At 42.4% G+C, this 16,602-nt stretch overlaps 2 protein-coding genes across 2 annotated transcripts; both read left to right on the top strand.

The window, feature by feature from the left end:
- Nucleotides 1-5,350: 5,350 nt before the first annotated feature.
- LOC129589863 (uncharacterized) lies at nucleotides 5,351-8,160 on the top strand. Its single transcript, XM_055484758.1, has 7 exons — nucleotides 5,351-5,682; nucleotides 5,789-5,915; nucleotides 6,040-6,298; nucleotides 6,419-6,610; nucleotides 6,688-6,871; nucleotides 7,148-7,430; nucleotides 7,654-8,160. Exons 1-7 carry the CDS (start codon nucleotides 5,503-5,505, stop codon nucleotides 7,800-7,802), a joined length of 1,374 nt encoding a protein of 457 aa, XP_055340733.1. The 5' UTR covers nucleotides 5,351-5,502; the 3' UTR covers nucleotides 7,803-8,160.
- A 2,460-nt stretch (nucleotides 8,161-10,620) lies between these two features.
- On the top strand, nucleotides 10,621-15,339 carry LOC129589834 (uncharacterized). Its single transcript, XM_055484721.1, has 7 exons — nucleotides 10,621-11,261; nucleotides 11,326-11,455; nucleotides 12,321-12,627; nucleotides 13,068-13,277; nucleotides 13,463-13,685; nucleotides 13,943-14,210; nucleotides 14,500-15,339. The coding sequence occupies exons 1-7, from the start codon at nucleotides 11,061-11,063 to the stop codon at nucleotides 14,643-14,645; spliced, it is 1,485 nt and encodes a 494-aa protein (XP_055340696.1). The 5' UTR covers nucleotides 10,621-11,060; the 3' UTR covers nucleotides 14,646-15,339.
- Nucleotides 15,340-16,602: the final 1,263 nt, after the last annotated feature.

Genomic DNA, 16,602 nt, shown 5'->3' with positions numbered 1-16,602 from the left:
GAAATTTCCCCTTTTTGGTGAAAATTATCAGTTTTCATCCTTTGGTGTTCCTTCCAGGTCTGATCCAAGGCTATATCTTTTTCAGCTAATTGCTGGTTTAGATCGGCATTCTTACTGCATAATTCATCTGCTTTTTCTTTCAATCCGGCAATCGCCGCATCTTTCTCACCTATTAAGGCTCGTAAGCCCAATACGATCTTTTCCATGTTCTTAAAAGAACTATGTGCGTGTTTGTACTGGTTCTTATGATGTTGGACTTCGTCCTCAGCTACTTCCAATTTTCTTTGCAAATCTTTAATTGCTACTTGATTTGCCGAAATAGTTTCGGTCGCTTGTTTCAGTTCCACAATAGTGGAACCTGTTGCCGGCTTAGCCGCAGAATTTAACAATTCGTTCAAGTTGGCTGTATACGATTGCGTTTTACGCAAGGTAGTCGGTATCACTGTCACAGGTTCCTCTTCTTCATCCGCCGTTGCGGACTTGTTAAGTTCACTCTCGCTTACTTGAGAAAACGACCCCGTTGTGGCCGTTGATTCTGTAGTACTTTCAGACCGTTCTGGCGCGGGCGCGCGTTCCTCTTCCCGATTATCGAGATTAACTTGTCTAACTTTGTCTGGCGTTAGCGGCCTGAAAAACAACTGATCAGGCGGCTCCATTACTGGTGTATCGAGGAGATTATCTCCTTGATCCATTACGGTCGCTTTACGCGGTTTACGGGTTTTATCTTGGAGGACTTTGTGGGTAATTTCCACACCTGCCTCCTTCAACTGATTTGTTTTACTGCGAGTGACTTTGTCCGGCTGTGCCACGCCACTCGTACCAGCCTTTGCTGGATCGTCGGTAATTCCTTTCAGCACTTTGCTAGCCGATTTTAAGACGTCTTCTACGCCCTGTTTCAACCGATCAATAGCTGGTTGTTTCCTTACTGGTGAACGATTTACGGGCATTATGCCGTTAATTACGGTATTATTTTCATCGAGGCCTATGAATGCCAAACGGTAATAGTCGTATTCGAACTCAAGGCTAATTTTAAAGGCTTTCCATTGCTGCTTTGCAGCTTACACTTGGTGCGATTTTTGAAAATTGGCCTAGGCGGCTATGAATGGCCTACTCCACGCAATTCTATTGAGCTGCTCTGCGGCGATGCTTACACAAAAGAACGGCTATCGCTGATAGGGATCAACTAGTTCCTTGACATAACTTTCAGACAGAATCGGGGAAATCCGTTCCGTTGAGCCATCGCTCCGTTACGAACATACTTCCACTGTGGAATAACACGAATAATTGAATAACAATCTCAATGTGGAACGATCGTTCCTTCTTCTACTATAGGATATCGTCTAGATAGACTGTCTGGATATCGGTCACGATAACTCTGACGACGCTGCCGTCCACTACAACAACTAAAACCTTCTTCATTTTCATTAAAGAGTATCTGTATTGATAACGAAACGATCGATCGATCGTCTTCTTCCCCGTTTTCAAAAGCAATCGCTTCACTTATGAAATAGAAATTGGTCTGATAATTTCAGAAAGAAGAGATAGGAAATAATCCTATAAGCTGAGGATTGTTGGCCTACCGCTGGTTTACGCGATCCTCGGTTCTTCTCCTTGCTGGCGGCCGCGTGCCTTCCGAACCAGCGACGCTCCGTGCTTCGGTTCTGTGGGAGGATTCTCCTACTTCTGCTGTTCGTTGCTGGCTATCGCTGGTGGACTGAGGTCTCCACTGAAGGAGAGGAAACTTCCGTGTCACGGCGTGTATGAGAGTACGCCGTTATCGAGTGCAAAAGCTAAAAAACTGAGGGAATGACAGGGATCTTAAGGCATCTCCACCATCTCGGAGAAGCGCTCACGCTGCATAGAGAAAACACAACAAAACCGCAACTCCTCGAAAGATCACTTTATTTCCTTGAAATAAAGACTAGAAAGGTGACAACCAAAACAAATCTAAAGGGAAAAAGGGCATGAAATCAGAGAGCTCAAGAGGAATCGATGTTGTCGATTCCGATGCTGGCACTCGAATGGCAAAACACGCTTTGGCGTGTGTGCAGGATGGCAAAAATGGCAAGCCGAGCCATGATGGTAAGGCGTCCGTGCCAATATCCTGTGCACTATGCACAACACTCTGACACGGTACATAACACAACAGTGAAATTTTATCCTTTAGGCCTGTTAAACGATCAGCGTGATCACTAATATCCTTGCAGAATCCACACTACATCCTGAGTTTTCGATATTTCGTTTTTAATTGCGATTGGCCAACGAATCGTCGGGGATACCGTAATATCGTATATCCTTGCACGCGTTTTTCCAAATTAATTTTATAATAAACAGGTGACTGGTGAGTTATTCCATAATGAATACGGTAGCGGCGGCGGATAAGAAGACAAAGGGCACTTCTCAATTTAAAAGTGAGCTGATCCTGATTCATTGATCGAACCTCTGTGAGGGTGCCCACGGATGCGGTTTGCCTCCTACTCGTACGGTCGTTTAAGTCAAACACTATGATAAGTGAATGGACGATGGTCGTTTAAATGAAACACCTGAAATATCATTTTGCACAAACCGATTTTCCTTTGGATTTTTTTTTCATCCAGTTAAACAGGACGTACCCTTTACAGAGTACTTTAAATTTTTAATATAGCTTGAACCGTTCTTTTGCAATTGCGTCGTAAAGAAATCAGTGACGAAAGCGCTTTAGCCACGCCACATGAGCCACCGCACTACGCTCAGATAATTGCAGTAACCACCATACATGGGCGGCTGCGGGATCACCGTGAGGTCCGTGACAGAAGTTGATTTGGACAAAATCGAATTCAGTTCAAAGACACCAGCTTCGAAGAAATGAAGTAAAAAACTGAAGTAAACTTAAATTTAAGTAACTGAACAGAATTAACAGCCGCACAGGTGGTCTGACTGTAGTTATCTGACCGTGGTGCAGTGGCTCATTTGGCGTGGCTAAAACGCTGTCGTCACTGATTTCTTTACGATGCAATAGCAAAAAAACGGTTCAAGCTATTTAAAAAATTTCAAGTACTCTGTAAAGGGTATATATTGTTTTATTGGACAAAGAAAAAAACTGAAGCAAAATGGATTTATGGAATTTATTATTTCGGGTGTTTCACTTAAACGACCATCGCTCATTCACTTATCATAATGTTTCACTTAAACGACCATACGGGTAGTGTTGAGCACCCATACCGGATCCAGCTTTGCTTTCAATTTGCGACGCGTCCTAAAATGCAAAATAGTGTGCTAATAATTTGCCGCACTCGCAAAACTATGTGCGCGATATGTGTCATTATTTTAGGTATTCGCAAATGATCAGATGTACGGTAAATTATTAATTATACGGAAAGTTATAAAATTATGAAGTTGTTAAACACGATTAAAGTGGGACAACGTTAGCGCCTTGCGGCAGCACAACTGCATCAACAGCGTCGTTATTCCAAACTTTCAACGGCTGCAATGCTACTAATCCTTGGAGTTGGAGCTATCTCGATACTCCTTGTATGGGTAATCTGGTACTGGATAAGCAAGAGCTCGCCTGTCAAAAGAACGCCGGAACGAGAACAAATTACCGTAAGTATTCAAGGCATGGCGGAACTGCAGTCGGTCTTGGCTGTTTAGTGTTTACTTTTAGTTAATATTATTAAATGCTTAAATCGTCAAGTTGTTTTGGCGTTAGAAAAACACGGCTTTCCAATCGTAGACATTTAAAAGCGTCTTTTTCCTCGTCCTACCTACCTACCTGTATAGAACTTTACGCTTCCAAATAGCTCCTGGAGATTATAATAAAAGGAAGTAAAACATTGCGTTGGCCATTGCTCTAAGCGTACTCAGTGTTATTTTGCACTGCAGGCTTTAACAGTGACGAAAACACCAACGAGCGGGCGCTCCAGGAATCTGTCGGGCGAACGGTTATTGAGGCCTCCGAACGGTTATTGAGCTCAAGTCCTCTTAACTGAACCGGTACCCATCGGAGCAGCTGGCATGCACTTGACCTTCGAGGAGCTGCATAAACTTTGTGAAATGCATATAACCAGGCAAACGGACAATTTGTGTCCAATCTGCCTACAAAATTGGAGTATGGTAGAGTCTATGGTCATGCGACCTTGCCGGCACGGTAAATTTCTAATTCATTTTCAGAATTTCAGTTGCAAAACGGAATGATAGGCAGATTATGATAATCATGTACTTGATAAACCTTTTTTTTATTAATTTGTCATTGCGCCAAAGATACAAGCTCTTTGTCATTCCTTGTGTTTTACAGTTGGGCATACACTGTGTTTGACAACGTGGCTGACTACGTATTCACGAAACTGCCCATTGTGCCGAAACCCTGCCGCGCCTGAACCAATGGTAGCATCTACATGACACTTCCAAGATGGATTTGCCTCATATGAAGATTAGTTATAAATTCTCTGACAGTAATGCGAAATCATGTGCAAACAATGTGTTGTAATTCTGTAAAATGCATTAAACGTTCATAATCAGCTGCATATGGAAAACTTATGTTATGACGCATACATAATTATAGAAGAATAAAATTCATGCCGCAGAAATATTCCTGGCCTCAGCACTGGGGCTTCTCATGTACAATTTACTAGCAAAGCGTACTTCAGCGTTACGCCTTGCCAACGATCCATCAGGAGAAAAAGCCACATGCACGCCTATGTTACGAAAATCAGCAATATACAAGATATCATAATAATTTTTTTAGCGGAACTATGGGATGCCCAGCGTCGCATAAAATCATATCGACTGCCCCGGTATCGTAGGGACACCCTTGAACAAACGGCTGCATCCTGACGATGAACACGCGTGGAAGCCACGTCTTTTTCAGGCGACGCGCACGCGTACATGAATTTCCTGGGCCGAATGGTTTTGCATGGCAAAAATCCTGAGTACGGAGTAGGACTGTACATAATAGATCTCTATCCATGGTGTATGAACGCTGTGTACCGACGGCTAAGGACAGCCGTTTTCGTACTCGTAGAGTAACGGATAACATCATGATCATAGGCCCGATCTATGATTATCTTTATAGATTGTACGAACTTGCGCACCAGGAATCAGGTAAGGCAGGCTTGGTCACCGGAAATGGCGTCTGAAATGGGTAAAACTGTAAAAACATGGTAATAATGATGAACATTCTGTTTTTCACCACGTCTGACGTAGGGACCAGAGTTTCCGCCTTATTTTCATGCAGTAATTGTACTGATGCGGTCTCTGGGTGGCCTTACGCGAAACAAAACCACAATGTACGTCACTACACGAACATAAACGTATCTACGAAGCAAATCATGTTATATCATAGTAACTGCATCTGCTCCGGAGAAAAAGTGGACATAAATTGTCCAAGCGCATGGAAGGTTTAACATAGTAACACGATTACTTCTTAGGTCAAAATTCTTTGCGATTAAGACCATCGGTAACGTACCCGTTTAAATTCTACGTCGTATAAAATATTTGCGAAAGCGCTTTTTCTCGCCCTCTATAATGGCGCAGTTATCGGTGTCACTAATTATCTGGACATTTTTGTTATGTTTGAAAATGGATGTGATTTCCTGTGTGATCCAAGTTTACCGAACTGAATCCGGCAATGCATCACAAGAACTGGTGTACACGGTACCAAATGATTACCAGTTGCTTGCTGGACAGCTAGACACGCATCGTCCGGTAAGTCGCAGATTTTACTTACGGGACTTAAATATTATATAGATATGCTTCTTTCAGCTACCACTTTCGAAGCTACTTTCTTTTTAATGCATTGTCTGGATTTCAGGTGTACCTCATAGTTTCCGAATCCAACAACTCCAACAGTTCGGTTGGAGTAGCTGATTTTCAGCATGCAACAAATCAGAGCGTTCCTCAGTTTGTTTTGTTAAGCGATTTCACTGAATGCTCAACAGGTCAGCAGTTTTAACTTGTACAATATTTTTAGGTGAAATTACTGAATTATGTTAGGCTGTGTTTTTATAATGATCGACTATTTGGCCGATCTACTCATAACACTGGTGTTTCGTTCAATCGCAGATGCCGAGTTCGCTGCCAGGATTTTAAACGTGCAGAACAAAGGTTACGACGGTGTTCTCATTTATTGCAACACCTCTATTAACCGCACACGAACGGGAAACAGTAATTGGCAAAGATGTTCCCATTTCCTCGGGCCTGATTCCTTCCCTATAATGGCTGTTATTCGAAATCAGACCAACATCGCTGTGCACCTCGTCACCCCTATGGAAGCTGCCGAACTGAAGCGTTTTGGATTTACGGATGACCTTTCCCAAATCCGGTACAAGTACATTAAAAACTTATTCGATTGAGTACTCACGATTACCCTGGGGGAATAACATTTTTATGTATGGTGCTGTGGTGGAAAATGCATTCGATTTTTATGTTTGGCCTAATGTAGGTACACTCTGAATTTTACGCTCGCCACTCCCAGTTCTCGGGTAAATACTTCCGCATTCATCCAGTTGAAAGACATCATCAACCGGACAAGGTCGAGCATTTCGCAATACCGGAATTTATATCCCGGAATTTCTGCTAGTTCATCCCGTACTTTGGATAGCCAGGATTGGTACAACAGAGATGTTGCATCGAGGTAAAGATTGGTCACAACAGTCGGCATTTCATGATAATTGCAGATACTTCATGATTGCAGTTACTTGATAATTACAGGTCGTCTGAAGTCGTCGTTTCGAGGTGGACGCCGCCGGTAACAACCCCAGCAACTTCGTACCGGGTCTATCGACGCAGCTACAGTGGAAGCTGGGAGTACTCTTTATTAGCGGTGATAGCTGGCATCTTCGGCCTCGTGATTCGGTGCTGCTGCTGCGTTAGAAAACAGCGCAAGATCTTCAGGGTAAAAATCGCATATCAATCAATACGTAAGCTGTCCTCGTATTCTGATCATTCTCACCGTATTATCTGGCGTTCTGAACACCAGCCCGAGCAGCCCCGTAAAACTGTTTAATTGTCAGGCGTCTAATTTCATGACAGTACAAAAACAAACGCCAACGTGCCTTTTCTGTGGAATGATCAGAGTACCACCGTCATTAACTTTATGAAACAAATTGAAGTGGGCTCTTAGCTTGTGAGTTTTAATATTTCGCTAATGTTTTTCGTTACACATTCGCAGAATTCGCGGCGTTCCCAACGCTTAACCGATGAGGAAATCGCCGAGATATTAGCTATTCGAGAAATCATTGTACGGAGACTCATAGCGCGCCTCGTCGCGGAAGCGGAAGCTGAAGAAGCCGCGGAACAAGAACACCGAGCTGCCAACGGCACGCCCTTAACGGAAGCCGAAATGGAACGTTTGGGCCAGGTGGAGGCCACCGAGGCATTGGATGACTTGTGTCCTACATGTCAACAGAATTTTACAGAGGGCGAGTTCAAAGTTGTTCTGCCGTGCAACCACGGTAAGGCTCATATTTAGGTTTATTGGCTGTCCTTATTCTTCCGGATACTGTTCTGGGCACATTTATTGCACTGCGGAACCAGCTAAACATTAAAAATTAGTAAAATATGTCATGAAAATGGTTTTTCACGAAGCTCGTTTCGTCGGTGTTAAAGTAATGAATAATGACGAAATTCACAACGGCATTCAAGTACTGTATGTATTCACTTTTCTTGTTTTTCTAGCTGGTCATAAAGCATGTCTGGCGACTTGGCTAACAACCTATTCAAGAAACTGCCCAGTGTGCCGGCAAGCCGTTGAATATTCTGATGTTGTTAACTCCGCGAATATGCCTGCCACAAATACGGAGTTTACAGTCTATATCGACGTATGAGACTGTATGAGCACATTTTTATTCGGGTTGCAAGTGCTACGCCAATCGTCACTAATCAAGTTATGATTGCGGAGTCTGCTTGTTTGATCTCAGATACGGAGCCTCCATAGAATTTCTTAACGGGCTTGAAAGAGTCAGTGCCAATACTGGATCATGTACACCACGTATTCAGTGGCTTATTACCTATTTGTCATACTTTTTGCGATTATCTTCATCTTTCAACTTGAACGCATCATTCGCTTTTGTGATGTTGTTCGAATTCAATTACTGTTCAACGTTCTTCGAATTTTGCGGTCCATATATTGTGTATACGTTTTACATCTATAAGGGTGTGCTTATACGGAAAAAGTGGTCGTTATCGCTGCACCGCTGCACGGAAGTGCAAAAAAATCGCAGATAAATCGGAATCACTTATAAATAAGAGCTCTAGCGCTGCGTGGGAGTTGATGGGACTAAATTTCACCGCAGACACCCATCCACCACCGTAGAAGCTTGTTCCGTAATTTCTGACGTCTTAAAACAGCGAAAATAAAAATTTACGGGTTACGCCATACTACGGCGCGTCACGCCACACTATTAATACGTTACATCTGTGTTTGATGTGGCTTGAGCTGTAAGCATGAAACAAAAGCAGGATTTTTAAATCATTAAAGTACGAAGTATTTGCGTATAATTGTGTACACACATTATTACAATGTTGTATGTATCTTGTACGCACATGCACGGTGTTGAATTCAAACCACGCTTGTCTTTTATTATTCTTGGGTATTCTTTAGTACTCGTATTTCACGTCGTAACGGAGATGTACGTTCTGTATATTCTGCCTGCTGCATGGGAGTTTAAGTTATACGCGTACAACTTAAAGTCTTAAACTCCCATGCAGCAGGCAGAATATACGGAACGATACAGAATATACAGAATAAAATTATCTTTCTGATAATTTTATTATAACGGTGCTCTTGTTACGAATGTGCTTGTACGTAACTAACGTAAGTACTAGCAGCTTTCCTTTAGTCAACACAATCTGTCAACAGTCAACATAGCTTCCGGTTGCATCGCGGGGCATACCAAAGATAGATACAGTAACCAAAGTTCACGCATAATTAAAAATAATTTTTCCCGTAACAATTCTATCTTCATGACAGTTGTGTGATCAGGCGTCTCTGACTGACAGCAATATATCATCTAATCAATGATATTAGCAATAACACCTGCTCCCGAGATTGTTGGCATTGTTTAGTAATTCTGCCTTTTGCTTAAAATTGTTGTTCGATGTGACTTATCATTCAACACAAAGACGGTTATCACGCGCGCAACTAAACAACAATTAACTTCGCAATGACTTCATGCTAATAAACGCGTTAAGGTTGTTCAATATCATTTAGCAGCGCTTCCGCTCGGTTCATCTTTCTCACTTTCTGTATAAAATCTGCGAAAGTGTCTTTATAGTTTTCATACCCATTTAGTTTCCTTTTCTGGCAGTTCTTCTAGATCTGCCACTACGATTAGACCATCTAAAATCCGTAGCTTGCCGGATTATCGTGGCAGTTTGTTGCCTCTCGGACATGTTAAATATGGATTATGCTGAAATTTCGTTGGGTGCATTTTTTGTATCCATTCGTGACCTTTTGCTGTTTCTTGGAGCCTTTTTCAAGGTTTGAAATCGATATCGCAATGTGTTCGGACAATGAAGCGACGTGTGACTGGCTTGAGTGGACCAAATTAAACGTCTTGCGGGTATCATTCACTGCAAGACGGTTAGATTGGCCCATTTAGCAAGTTTAGCACGTTTTATCGTTTTCCTGAGGTATGGTATTATTTTTAATTAAATGATACTTAAATCGACCAAATTTCCGTCTTATATGCATTCAGAAACCATCTAGCAAAACCTGTCGATAGTTGTGGCTTATGGAACAGAAAGGCAACAATTACTACGAATTTTTTAAAGAACTGTTTGTCAGCGACATAAGCCAGAATCGATTGAACTTTTTCCATAACGTAGGAAAAGCGTAATTTGATCAGTGTATCGTCGCTAAACGTCGAAGATAACATGGTTCGCCCACAACATCATGCGACAGAGTGTTGTGTATTATCTCCCTTTGAACTTGAGAGTATTTTAATTTAACAGTAAAATCATGCACATGTGCCCTTGTGGGAAGTGCCAATTAAGTGTGCATCACGCTGACTGATGGTGAGCGTAACCAGTCGCCGTCGCTGTTAACTCCATGTACGCAGCGGAAGCTTTAAATGCCGCTCTAACGCCATAATGTACGATAGTGAGCGCACTCAGCCTCGCAGTAACACAGCACAGTAAAGGCAATCACTGCTAACCGATTATCTGTATATGCCAATAAATATATCGTCACTGCACAAATGAGTTCTTAAAAGATAAAAACGGTCCGCCACCAATTGAACCTATAGGCACTCGTGACACGAACCACTCGTTTAAACACCGTTCCTCACATACAAGAAATTTTGTACCAGAAGTACAAATGCAACCATTATCATTCCTATGAATATTAATACGGCTATCCTTGATAAGCAGAATCTCATCCAGCCCGCCCGCAATCGCTCACGGCTGTAAAGTTTTACTGCGAGCGGAGCATCTATATGAAATGACATCAGACAGCCTTCTCTCTGCATTACCAGTCAGGTCACCTGAATTTGCATTTCCCCACAGCGGCCGTGTAGTCCTGTTTACAGTGTAAACAAAAACGATAACTACCAGATGTGAGCGGTATAATGATAGACGTTGAGCGGAGTTGAAGTACTGTTGCATGTGGGCGCATGTGAATCATGGGTCCGAAGATGCGCCGGCTGGATGATCTGCACGGGCGCCTTGCTGGTGCCGACGAACCGTGTCAAAAGTTGCCGCTGTATTTAGCTGCAGGGTGCGGCGACGATAAAATACGCACATCAGCGTTCTCTGTAGTCGATTAATTAACTTCCAACGGTCAAACTATAGAATTCCATTACTGGTTGTTACGATTCATGCCTATAAGTTTCACATCGTTTACGTAATGAGTGCAATCCTTTGTGCTTCCCATTGAGAGTTCTCTGGATGTTTCATTAAACGGATTACAATTAAACGTTTCATTCATTGCTGTTATATATTACGTGTTTCGAATGAGAAGACTTTCCCAGAATATAGTTTATTCAGTTTTACTGTATCTGATAAAGTGTCCATGAATCGGTGCGACTTATTTTCGGGCGTAAATTATCCCTGATATTTTTAACTACAAGATATCAGAGGCAATCATGGCCTCATTATTTCGGAATGGTTTTCGTCGTTACAGTGTCGAGTTTTGCCTGTTCTATCTCAGCCTTCTGGCACACCCAGGCACCGGTATAATTCAGGTTTATGAAAAACGTTTTGGCGAAGTATCCTCCAGCCCAATCTGCTCTATTTATGACGATCATCAGGCCGTTGTCGGAGCAAAACTTCCGGTGGATCGTTCGGTAAATTCTTAGGAATTTGCAGAATGTCACGGTACCTGTTGTTGAAAATAAAGTGTCCTTACAGGTGTTTGTAGTACTGGAAATAGCCATTCCTTCCACTGCTTGCGATCTCTTCAGTTCGTACCTACGCAGGGGAGCACAACGGAAAAAAACGATATTGTTAATGGATGACACGGAGTGCCCAGCTGGAAACGGTAATCCCACTACATTCAGTGATATAATAATTATATCATTGTGTGCTGCAGTAATACTATAACTATCAACATAATACTATAAAATAATACTATAACATAAACCCATAATACTTAGCCTGTATGGTAAAAAAGTGTCGGTAAAGGCGTGTTTGTACCTATTGTAACATAGTATGTACGAATTACTTTTACTGTATCACATATGCCAAGTACTTAAATGGATGGGCAAAAGTGCTTGTTAAAATACCTTCCTTTCTGTCCCATTTTTTTATATGGAACGTTTCGTACCAAAGAAAAAAACCGGAGCGTTTTTTTCTCCTCATAGACACTGTAGTCATCTGTAGATATAACCTGTAGACACCCTGAGAACCTTGTATACATCCAAAAAAGCCTAAGAAACCAGGTTACTACTGTACGTCTGCAGTGGTGTCTCCGGGCTGCCGACAGATGACTACCGGTGTATACAGGCAGAGCATCCAGCTGAACCTAAGGGCTGCCTGTACAGCGGAAGACATCCAGAGACAACCTGTAGACGCCCTGTAGACTTCCTGTATACATCCTAAGAAAACCTAAGAAACCTAAGAATCCAGGTGACTACCGATAGGACTACAGATACGTGGTATCTACAGCCTGTATACAGATGTCTACTGTGACGAAAAGAAGAGAAAAAACGATCCACTTTTTTTCTTTGGTACGAAACGTGTCACAGGTGATTTGTTACTCATTGCAGACAAAAACAACCAGTCCTTAAAATAAGAGGACAATACAATACTGTAGTAACAAGGTTTTCTCTTCATATTTGTACTGCAGAACTGAGGGTTTCTTCCGGCTGCATTATTCGCATAACATTTCTGTTATGTATTCGCAGTTTGGGGAAACAACGGCTACGGGACCAGAAATAACGGCAGTTTCTACGCCAAAATCATCAAGGCACAAGATCTGGGTTACGTTGGGGCCATTGTGTACCCCGGTATGTCCGCCATGCGCCAGTGGGCTTCGTTCAATCGTTCTGATCCCGACAAGCCGATTACGTGGCTCTCCCGGAGTACGGCCCGCCCAATTCCACTGCCAGATAAAATGGCTAAAGTAATAAGGATTCCCGTGCATTTTGTCAGTTATCAACAGACAGTGCTGCTGGAGCAGTATAAAGATCGCTCTTTCGCAACGTTAGCCGGGTACGTACGGTCAAAATATCTGTTCGACAAGATGTCGATTCATTATACAGTAGAAGTAACATTTTTGTGTTCTGTATCAATAAACAAATCGAGACTAAGAATGTTTTAGTTACGAGTCGTAACTTACGAGTCATTCTGGTTGATGTCTACTAGCGCCGTCTTTTTGGCAGTTGCCAAACAAATCAAGCACCTTATTTTAACTACATAGTATACTAAAATGTATTTCATCTTTAGCTGTACTTACGTTAAAGCAAAAAATTTATCGTGTCATTAAAAACGCGAAACTGCGTTTCTCAAGCACTTGGCAATAAAAAAAATGTCGAACAAGCCAGACCATAAAATCAAAGTGATCAGAATGCGAGAAACGTCGAATTTCAGCCGGATTAATGAACATAATATTACAGGAAGAGGGTGTGAAGCTCATCAGTGGCATTTTGCAGATTTCATTTTAATTTAACATCACCGGCCCGCGCCACGGATAAAGAGTTCTTCAGTGGAAGCCAGACCTATGAAGCAGCCACAAACAGAAAATCCAGTTACGTCTATCCGGATCGGACTGACATTTTTGGACTACAGAGGAGACCAGCAGCTACACAGACGACTCGCACAACACCTGCTTATCAATATTACCTCCACTTGTTGACTCCGAGGTAACCAGTGTTCTGTGTGATAAGGCCACCTATTTCCACCAGTAAAACTCTACCTTTACAAAAAACTTGTGACCGTTTTATACCGCCAACCTTAATTTGAAAGAAAGGTAACCGGTAATGTACCAACGATTTTTCTAGTTTTTCATATTATTTAGCAGTAGAGAACTTGTTTGGTATCATTACAGTCCGTATATCGCGTGGTCCGATTACGCTCGCATTTATTCGACACCTGCACCGATACAGCTGTATCCAACTGTGAGCTCCAGATACAGATCACGTAGCACGAGTTCTGATTTAGCGTACCTTGCGCTAGCCATTCCTATTGGGGTTCTCTTCGCTCTGATGCGCTATGCCTGTGATAAGCGACGAAAACAGCAGGCTGTTTCACGATTCGCAAGAACCATCCAAGTAAGCCCAATAATACTTGCAGTACACGCTAAATTGTTCTAACATATAGAGCAAGTAAGTAAGGCAACTATTCCAAGAAGTTGATTTTACGATGATTTTTCTGTTGCTCCTCATGATTACGGTAGTAATGTGTGAAAAAGAATCGAATTTGAGCTGCGTTGGAAACGTGCGGAAATACAGATACAGTAAATGGCTTAGCACTAGCGGGTACCGAAAAATGATAGCCGTAGTAATTCTCTTTGGTTTCTCTGGTAAAGATACATCAGCGTCTAACCGATGAAGAGGTCGCGCAAGTTATGGCGGCTCGCGAGGAAATCGTCCGCCGCCTGATCTTCACGCTCATTGCACAGGCGCAGGAAGCCGAAGAGCGACAACGCCTGACGGCCAGCAGTACACCGCTCAGCGCTGGGCAAATGGAACAGCTCCCGCGCACCGAAATCACCGGGCCCTCGGACGATATCTGCCCCACGTGCCAACAGAATTTCACGGAGGGCGAGCTGAAGATTGTCCTGCCTTGCACACATGGTAAAGTCACTGTATTGCCGTATGCCGGTGTAGAAATCATAGCTATTATTTTTGTAATTATGGAAAACGTATACGGTAGTTGTAAAACGAAGAAAGAAGATGTGAAATGTTCTTATGTTTTTATGTGGAATTAAACGATTTTAATGGTATAATCCGCTCCAAATAAAAAGTGGCTGTGCCAAAATGTAATTGATTCCTAAAATTATGTACGTTTCATGATATTGGTACCGAAAACAGTGCGCAGGCAGTGTAGTTTTAAAAAAACTGTGTAACACAGTTTTTTTTATAGTTGGACATGAAGCTTGCCTGACAACATGGCTGACGACGTATTCCTGCAACTGTCCGGTGTGCCGACAGCCTGTCTTTGAGGATCATGGTACTGCTGAATCGGCAACAATTCCCACTCTAGTACTGGCTGTGGATACCAGATCGTAAACCGTTTTGGGAATTGCGTTATCCTTTTGTGCGATCTCGAATCTTATAATATTGCACAACACGATTAGTGAATTTCCTGTGTTACATGTGATGCCGCTCATTGTTACGCTATTATAGGTATGTAGAGCACACATAATGTTGTTGGCTGGACTGATAATAACGGTTTTTTAATCGTGCTGCATTGGCCATCCGGAGTCAGCATGATGTACCACCGCCTCCCATTTCTCCCCAGGCCGAACAGCAAAATAACACGCTGATTTCGCCCGTTACCGGCAATAATTCCATTCCGGCCAGCGGCGTATCGTTGCCCGGCCAACAAGGCGGTGGCGCACAGAACCAAACCACCGGAAGTGGTCAGCAAGGTCAACAGGGAGGTGGGCAACCTGGCCAACAGGGAGGTGGGCAACCTGGCCAACAGGGAGGTAGCCAGATGAGCACGGGTCAACCACTAAGTTACGGAGCATCGTATAGCTCACCCAGCGGAAAACAGAAGAACATACACCAATAATAACTGGGAACGACCCACCAACAAGCCTGTGAGCAGGCTCAGCCGATGTCCTTCTGAATATAATTTAGTCTGGACTCTGGAACTGGTTGAAGAGAATAAAAATGTTGTGAACGTTCTTTGATGTATATAATAAGCCGGTTTTCAAGTACCAAGTTTGTTTTGTTATTGACAGTTTATTTAGCATTTGTACACGCTTGTATAAAGGGAAAATCAAATACTAGTACCATGGAAATGCATAATCCCACCAGAGACACTTTGAAACATTTGGCTAAACATGGTGCTTATGTACCGCGCTGATTTAACCATATGTACTGCCGTAACGTCACACTCCAGGCGGATGACGGCAGGAGTGCCGTGAATTGGTTCGACCGACATTGTTCTGCCCCCTATATAACTACTGTACTGTATATAGTCATGATCAGATACGTTACGGTCGATACGCTGTACATAATTTTGCACTGCCGTTTTGTTAGTAATCGCATGAATAAAAAGGAAAGTAATTTTACACTTCCGGTACCCCGGTTAAGGGGGCACAAAATTTATAACAGTTATTGCTTTTATGTAAATCGCCGCTGGATAAAAAACTGCAGCAGTTTCTCATATAGCACATAATGCAGTTGTTTGGTCAAAACAGCAGTACATACGTATGTGGTAGTTGTATGTGCGGATTAGCGTCGTTTGCGAAGTTTCCTTATTATTCCTTCACTGCGTTTTTATGAACGGATGTATGAGCAGCGATCCGATGTTACAAGATGTCTGTCAGTCTTTAGCTACTTTTTTATTGCATTTAGAGGTCGGTACAACCTTTTCTTGTAATTTATATTTACATCAACCCAGCGACAAGTACAAATTCAGGGGTTTATACGCTAAACTCCATAAAACGCCGCGTTGCGCCGTACTGGTACTAATGGCGCTCTAGTCTGTAGGTACATGCATTGGGCATGGCTGATACATGCCAAAATTTAATATAAATTATAAACTATTGATGTAAAATGTTAACTTTTCTCCCTTATAATTACCCTAAATATAAAGAAGAGTTGACTTATTTTATTGTGGTAGACTTAATGCAGTGGCAATCATTCATAGAAGTACCGCAACTTTCGCGCTAAATACGTGTGCTATCTGTATGTATCAATATCAGTCTTATGATAAAAATTTACAAAGTGGCTATTCGCCCAGACACTGCACAGTGTAAAGTGTACACTCAGTAGTGTAGTGATTGTATTTGTGCAGCTGATGAAAGATACCGTGTATGCCGGAAAAAAATACTACGAAGACTATGTAAGGGCGACTTAGTACACCAAGTTTAAGCAGCTGGCACGATTAAATAAAGTTAATACACACATAATATTAATCTTGGAGGTGTGGTAGATGCTCGTAGAATTATGCGTGATCTGTGCTCTGTGGATTATGGCCACTTACTAGCGCTTGCAAGTTTGTTCGGCCGAA

The sequence above is a fragment of the Paramacrobiotus metropolitanus genome, unplaced genomic scaffold (genome assembly GCF_019649055.1).
Source record: "Paramacrobiotus metropolitanus isolate TYO unplaced genomic scaffold, Prichtersi_v1.0 Parri_scaffold0000037, whole genome shotgun sequence".
Classification (NCBI taxonomy): domain Eukaryota; kingdom Metazoa; phylum Tardigrada; class Eutardigrada; order Parachela; family Macrobiotidae; genus Paramacrobiotus; species Paramacrobiotus metropolitanus.
Note: the sequence above shows the minus strand (reverse complement) of the source record. Positions and strands in the feature narration are given on the sequence as shown.

Excerpts from the sequence above, each read along its gene's own strand:
- LOC129589863 (XM_055484758.1), top strand. The coding sequence starts at position 5,503 with ATGGCGCAGTTATCGGTGTCACTAATTATCTGGACATTTTTGTTATGT. Across the intron at positions 5,683-5,788 it reads AGCTAGACACGCATCGTCCG|GTGTACCTCATAGTTTCCGA; the intron begins GTAAGTCGCAGA and ends TCTGGATTTCAG. Across the intron at positions 5,916-6,039 it reads TTTCACTGAATGCTCAACAG|ATGCCGAGTTCGCTGCCAGG; the intron begins GTCAGCAGTTTT and ends GTTCAATCGCAG.
- LOC129589834 (XM_055484721.1), top strand. The coding sequence starts at position 11,061 with ATGGCCTCATTATTTCGGAATGGTTTTCGTCGTTACAGTGTCGAGTTT. Across the intron at positions 13,686-13,942 it reads GATTCGCAAGAACCATCCAA|ATACATCAGCGTCTAACCGA; the intron begins GTAAGCCCAATA and ends TCTCTGGTAAAG. Across the intron at positions 14,211-14,499 it reads TGTCCTGCCTTGCACACATG|TTGGACATGAAGCTTGCCTG; the intron begins GTAAAGTCACTG and ends TTTTTTTTATAG.